Source organism: Pelmatolapia mariae, linkage group LG5, assembly GCF_036321145.2.
Source record: "Pelmatolapia mariae isolate MD_Pm_ZW linkage group LG5, Pm_UMD_F_2, whole genome shotgun sequence".
NCBI classification, from domain to species: domain Eukaryota; kingdom Metazoa; phylum Chordata; class Actinopteri; order Cichliformes; family Cichlidae; genus Pelmatolapia; species Pelmatolapia mariae.
The window spans coordinates 8,113,935-8,121,323 of NC_086231.1; the positions used below are offsets into that span (position 1 = coordinate 8,113,935).

At 41.5% G+C, this 7,389-nt stretch overlaps 1 protein-coding gene across 2 annotated transcripts; it reads left to right on the forward strand.

Moving 5' to 3' along the window:
* LOC134627442 (potassium voltage-gated channel subfamily A member 2) lies at positions 1-7,389 on the forward strand. Of its 2 annotated transcripts, none has more exons than XM_063473509.1 (2): positions 1-627; positions 1,590-7,389. In XM_063473509.1, the coding sequence occupies exon 2, from the start codon at positions 1,727-1,729 to the stop codon at positions 3,221-3,223; it is 1,497 nt and encodes a 498-aa protein (XP_063329579.1). In that variant the 5' UTR covers positions 1-627; positions 1,590-1,726; the 3' UTR covers positions 3,224-7,389. The 2 variants fall into 2 exon arrangements, with proteins under 2 accessions (XP_063329579.1, XP_063329580.1); XM_063473510.1 differs by having other exon boundaries at positions 1-473.

The following is a 7,389-nucleotide window of genomic DNA, read 5'->3' on the forward strand; positions in this document are numbered from 1 at the left end:
TGACTCTTCTGAGCAACCGAATTATTTTCACACGCCTTCAAATTATTAAATCGTGGTAATAAGATTATATTTTTAAGCTCCCTTCCTCCCCCGCGCCTCGGCTTGTCCCCCCCTTTGCAGATGTTGCCTTTCTAAACACCTTATGGGGACTATTTACCTTTGAGGCTGTCTGCAGCCATCAGCTCGTCACACAGTCATACATGCGTGGAGGAGAACAGTGGTGGAAGATTTTTTCTGCTGATCCCAGCACCTTTGGTTATTAAGGGAAGCACCAGCACCTCCTTGATCGGTTCCCTCCTCCCTTTTTTTCTTCCTTTCTTTTTTCTTTTTTCTTTTTCTTTTTTTTTTCTTTTTGCCAATCGCCATCCCACGACAGCCTACCCGGAGGAAAGGAGTCGGGGAGGGGAAAGCGAGGACACACCCGCACATACTGTACCCGGTGTACACGGCAAGGATGCCGCAGACAACATGAGGTGAATATCATCGACTGTCCCAAATTGGAAATTCATTTTATACCTGCACTGGAATCAGAACCCCCGGTGAGCACAGCTGGTTATTCACTTGCCTAATACCAGCGTCCAGCAGGAGCATCAAATCACATCCAGATGGGAAAAAAGATGTCTGCACGTATGTATGAAATTAAAGCAGCTTTACCTATCATTTCCATTTCCATTAAATGTGAACATGAGTCGTAGCATTTTGTAGTTGGCGGAATGATTTGCGCTGCAGCAGAAGAATGTATAGTGACCAGTAAACCTGTAGTTATGTATTTGCTGTGTGTGTCACAAGCGTTATTATTTTATTTTATAAAACTGTGCTCCTACTTTGTGAGTGGAGATGATGCAGAGGAGAGATACAGTTTTTCTCTTGGAACCTTTTTCCTTCTATGGATAAATTATTTATAGATGTTTTTGAATATTTCAGTAACAGGCACCATTTCAAGACTAAAATGCTCCATCAAAACTAGACTGAAGTCATATCTATGTTGCAGCTGTGTATTGCATTTGTTTGGCACAACAGTGAATCTTAAGCATGTCACATACATTGGTGTTTAGACTGCAGTGGTTTTCGATGATATTCTAGACAGGAAGCTGTCTGTATGAATTTGGTGTCTGCTGCATTGCCATATTCATGCTTGGCTTCACTAGAAAAGGTATTCCCATTCATTTCAATACATATTGTCCATTGCAGCAGATCAGTGTCCTAATTTATGAGCTCCTGTAAGTGTTATTTGCCCCTTAGCCCCTGCATTTACCTGCATTGAAGTAATTTATATGCAAGGCGGGTTGCTTATTTACATATTAATTTTCCAAAGTCAAGAGCAGGAGTGACAGCCTCAAGTTTCCACTTGTTCATTTTAGCTCTGACAGTTTTCTCATGACAGTCTAACTTTACATAATTTCATATCAGATCTTATGACAGTTTTTAGAGGGTGGCTTCATTTTCTTCTATTTTGAGTTGTTTGATCTTCAGGCTTACGCAAACTCCTTACATCTCTGCACTAAACGTAAGAAGTATTGAGTGCTGAATCATGTCTCAGGTTTACCTGACCTTGCTGTCTGTCTTTGCTTTCTCTGTTCTATATGCAGTCAGATCCTAGGTGACATCCTGTGGCCGTCAGGTCTTTACAGTGTTGAGCCCCCTCCCTCTCCTGGCCTCCGCCTGCAGTTCTTCAGGCTGCAGGACCCAGACTCACTGAAAAGTGCAGGCCTCCTCCCCCCGCAGAATGACTGTTGCCACAGCCGACCCCTCTGACGAGGCGGCGGCGCACCCGGGTCACCCGCAGGACTATGACCCAGAGGCTGACCATGAGTGTTGTGAGAGGGTGGTCATCAACATCTCAGGGCTGCGCTTTGAGACACAACTTAAAACGCTCTCCCAATTTCCAGAGACTCTGCTGGGGGACCCCAAAAAGAGGATGCGGTACTTTGACCCACTAAGGAACGAATACTTTTTCGACAGAAATCGACCCAGCTTTGATGCCATATTGTATTATTACCAATCAGGAGGCCGACTAAGAAGGCCAGTCAATGTCACCGTAGATATTTTCTCAGAGGAGATTCGCTTTTATGAGCTGGGTGAGGAGGCAATTGAGATGTTCAGAGAAGACGAGGGTTTTATCAAGGAGGAGGAGCGGCCTCTTCCTGACAACGAGTTTCAGAGACAAGTATGGCTACTGTTTGAGTACCCAGAGAGCTCAGGTCCTGCAAGGATTATTGCCATAATCTCTGTCATGGTCATCCTCATATCTATAGTCAGCTTCTGCTTGGAGACGCTGCCCATTTTCCGTAATGATGAAGAGGAAATGCATAAGTCTCAAGCAGAAGTCTTTTCGCCTGAGACTAACACCACAATCATCAGCTACACAGCCACCTACTTCACTGACCCCTTCTTTATCCTAGAGACTCTTTGCATTATATGGTTCTCCTTTGAGTTTCTAGTGCGCTTCTTTGCCTGCCCCAGCAAAGCAGGATTTTTTGGTAATATAATGAACATTATTGATATTGTTGCCATCATCCCTTACTTCATCACTCTTGGCACAGAGCTAGCAGACAGACCAGAGGATGGTCAAGCAGGTCAGCAAGCCATGTCTTTAGCCATTCTCAGGGTCATCCGCTTGGTGCGAGTCTTCAGAATATTTAAGCTCTCTCGTCACTCTAAGGGGCTTCAGATTTTGGGTCAGACCCTGAAAGCCAGCATGAGAGAGCTTGGCCTCCTCATTTTTTTCCTCTTCATAGGAGTCATCCTATTCTCAAGCGCTGTCTACTTTGCTGAAGCAGATGAGCCAGAGTCACAGTTTGAAAGCATCCCAGATGCGTTTTGGTGGGCTGTGGTCTCAATGACAACAGTCGGCTACGGTGATATGGTCCCAACTACGATTGGTGGCAAGATTGTGGGCTCCCTCTGTGCCATTGCAGGTGTGCTGACCATTGCCTTGCCCGTGCCTGTCATTGTGTCAAATTTTAACTACTTCTATCACCGTGAGACTGAAGGTGAAGAACAGGCGCAGTATCTGCAGGTCAACGTGCCCAAAGCTGATTCGGCGGAGGAGCTGAAAAAGAGTCGGAGTGGCTCCACCATCAGTAAATCGGACTACATGGAGATCCAGGAGGCTGTGAACAACAGCAACGAGGACTTTCAGGAGGAGAACCTAAAGACAGCCAACTGCACGCTGGCCAACACAAACTATGTAAACATCACCAAAATGCTTACAGATGTGTAGTCATCTTATATTTTCCTCCCTGTCACAGTGGGAAATGTGGAGCTGAGCATCTGGGTGGGACAGGCATACATCCTCCCATCTTATGCGTGCTGAAAATATCAAGGCAATAGAATTCATGCTGTTGATGATTGACTGAAAAATATTGCAAATACCATTCACTCCTTCTGCGCCCATCCTGTCTTCACTCGTCACAGCTTGTCCTTAAAACTCCTTATTAATGAGTGGAAATTGAAAATTTAGCATTTCTGCATGGAGTTGGCTTTTTTCTGTGTGACTGTTTTGAAAAGTAAATGATAAGACCTACAAATTTCCCGCTCACAGTAGTAGTGCACAAAAAGAAAAGAAAGTGGAGAAAACACAGTGAGAAAAGAATCGCTTTCAAAATGAAAAAAAAAAAAGTCACACAAGTCCCGCTTAAGTCCCCTGTCCCTTGATCCCTCATTTCCCAAGGCACACTGCTCTGCCATGCGCTTCTGAAGAGCCCTACTTGTGCGCTACATATGCTGCTTCCTGGAGCCAGTGAAACAAAACTGTCCTATGCTACACTATTTAGAGATAAAAAGGACGTGTAAGCATAAAGCAAGCCCAGTCCAGCGCTGGCACGGCCTATGGGTGACTTGTGACGAGGTTGGTGGTTAAGTACACCACATAATTTCAAGGATGAATGACAGCCATCAGCACTAAGCTCATGGTTTGACACCTTTGTTCCCAGTAGACATCAGTATCTGATGAATGACTGAGAATGGCCTTGAATTTTCACTGCTTTGGTCTTACATGTACTGTACGTATTGCAATGCAAGCTTTCTCCCTCCATTCACCCAAACTGGTCTTATTGCAGAGCTTTGAGGACAACTTGAATGTTTCTTCTTGTTTTGTTTGTTTTCCACAGTTTCACACATAAAGTACTTATTCATATATAGATAGGTAGACTAACTGTGACTTATCTGATAGCCAGTAGGTAGGTGCTGTTATTAGTAAACGTAGTCAGTAGATAATTGCATGACATTTTTATCTGACTGAGAAATTTCCACTTGTTTCTCGACTGCCACTTGCTTCATCACACCACTGTATATTTGTTTGCACACTGCCTTCTGTACAAATCCACACTTTTAAAAGGATGCCTGCAGGTAGCTGTTACAAGAACCTAAAACTCTATGTCGGAGGATTTCTTAAGAAATAATCATAAAGCCAAATCCTACATGTAACAGGATACGGTATCCTTGTCAATATTAACATTCCACGTAGAAGTCATTACCAATTAACTTTTGCCAGGTCGCTGTAAACTGAGCTACGAGCTGTGATTTTGAGCGTTAACTCACACCCTAGTTTTGGACATTTATCGCAGTTGCAGATGTGATAGACTTGCAGTGGTGTTTTTTCTCACAGGTTTGTCACATGATCACGTCCTCACGATCAAAATACTAACTTTTAAGGACTAGTGTATAGAAAAATGCTTCCCCCCAAACTGCCTTGTATCTGGGTTTACGCTACTCTCCTAGTGTTGCATGACCTCAGAAACATTCCTAGCATGTGTTTAAGCTCAAAGAAGAAGCCTCTAAGACAAAAAGAGTATAATTATTACAATAGACATATTTATTTCTTATGTATAAAACAGTAAATGTATACAGACAAAACACACATATATATATAATGCTCATATACTTTTATGAGAATTTAAAAAAAACCTAAAATATCAAACTTTTAAGAGAAAGCAAGAGTCTTTCCACAATGTGCAGATCATTGCCATGTTTTTTTTTTTTTTAAATGATAATATGAACACTGTTGTTCACCTGTGTCGGAGCCTGTCTGGAGTGCCAAAGACACACTTCCACTAGCCATTTTCTTTGCTGGTGAGTTCTCAGCAAACCTGATACACGTCCTGGATTTAGACACTAGACGTTTGCTTCACTTTATACAAAACTGCCTTTTGTGAAGTAGTTGTTGAAAGGCAGCGTGTGGTACTGAACTGTGTCAGCCCTAACCAGAATCTTTTCTCAGAAAGCCTTTATTGACATTAAATTGGCCAGAATCTAAATGGAGTCTGGCTGTCCGCTGAAAACACTCTGATGCCAGAAGCACAATCTGTCTTTAAAAGTTACCATCAAATGTGAATTAGGTTCTGATTCTTGTTTCCAGGTAAGATTTTCCACTGTTTGCTCAACACTGCCAAGGTAACAGTCAAAGGCAGTAACATCAATATGGGAAGTGATAATTAGCAGTAGTGTAGCAGATACTGTCTAACCTAAGGGTCCTCAGACTTCATATCCGAGTCTCTTGTCTTTCTACATCTTTTCACAGATGTCTTCTGTAATTAGAAAGGTGATGAATTAGGAGGAGGTCTGTAGCAAGAACTGTCTTGATGAATTCTGTCATGTCAGGATGTACATCTTTATTCTAAGGGTTTCATTCTGCTCACTGCAGTTTCAAACTGCAGGAGCAAAGTGATTTAACAACATCGCTGCCAATATGTGCTCGTCCAACTGCCTGACCCGAGGCTTTTGACATCCTCTCTTTGTCCAAATCTGTTTTTCTGTATCTTCAAAACATTTTTAGGGGATTTTAGTAAGTAAACTGCATGTGTTGCTTTTTTAAGAGTAGCTTGAAGGTGGACTGAGATCCTGAAAAGGTCATAACTCAAAGTAGGACCGAAAAAAACAAACAAACAGCTGATTAGCAACATTCTCAAGATCATATGGTAGAGGTGGTGGTGTGAAAAGCATACACGCTATCTCTTAAAAAACGCAAAGAAAGAAAGAATTAACCTCTTTGGAGCTCCACAATTTAACCAAGAGCTTATTGATCAATAGTTGAGTATTGGTTTGGGTGTTTGAGTTGTGTGCATGTGTGTGTGTGAGTGTGTCTCTGTGAGTCTGAGAGGGAGAGAGAAGGAGAACTGCTGAATGTCAGTGTATTAGCCTGGTTGTACAGCTGCATTTATGCAACAGCCATTTGCATATCTTTGTATGTGGGGAAAAGAGAAAACACTCACAGTCTGACCAAAAAATATGTCTATGCATGCCAATGCGTCAAATCCTATTGTCATTTTTTTGTTTTTACCATTTTGTTGGACAGAAATTTAACATAAATGTTACACGCTAGCATTTAACTATTTGTTTGACAGTAGGCATGCTATTGTACCTCAGCCAACTTCACTGTAGCAACTCATTTACTGGAGTTCACAATGTTGTAGTTGTATATCAGCAATTATTTCTGCTTAAAGCACAAAGAGAAGTAGAATCATGCTCATCTGTAAACCTACAGATTTAATCTGCACAATGTTTTTTTAAATTTTCAGTCTAAACAAAGTCAATTATACATGAAGTTGTGTTGTTTTATGGGGAGCACCACAGCCTCTAAGAATTTCATCTCTCACCTGCTGAGGGACCCACCAGCAAATCCACTCCATGAGAAGGGTGCCCAACAGTGAATACACTGAGAAATCTATGCAGAGATTGGTTATTAGCTGGTAGTTTGGGGGGGAAAGAAGGTTCAGTACATTTTTTCTGTTTTATCGGGCATAAATTCCATGTCGATCCCAAGAGCTGACAAAGCATTTGAAAGAAACCTCAAAGCAAAAATGAAACACTTTTGCAATATTCTGCTGCTGTATGTCAAACACTCACATGTTAGCTGAATGTGAATATGAGCTCTCTGATCTTTGGGGTTTGTTTAACCGCGATGTCAGCTCTGTGTGACAAGGCTCATACATACAGGAAACAATACAGTCAATATGCAATCTTAATGCATGTGTGTGTTTAAGACTTTTTTTTTCTTTTGACCCCAGAGCCTGATAGTGTGGCATCCACTGAAATTTGTACAGTTGTTCACCTCACCCCCCCTTCCCTTGTCCTCCCCATTTCATAGAGGCCTGAAAACATCCATCAATGTTGATACAGTGGATAATGGATTTTCTTTCTATGAAATGAACTATGACAGAATAATGTAAATAGTAACCAATGGATGATGGAGTAAAAACCATGTACTATATACTGTATGTGAAGTCTGAATTTAAAACATAGTATTATCTGCACTTTACAACAAAAAGGACAATCTATGGACAAGAAAAACATGCAGAATTAAAAAAAAAAGGCATATAATCCTTCCAAATGATCATAACCATGAAAAAGTAATATCAATAATGAAGCCAATAATAACTCATTTGAAAT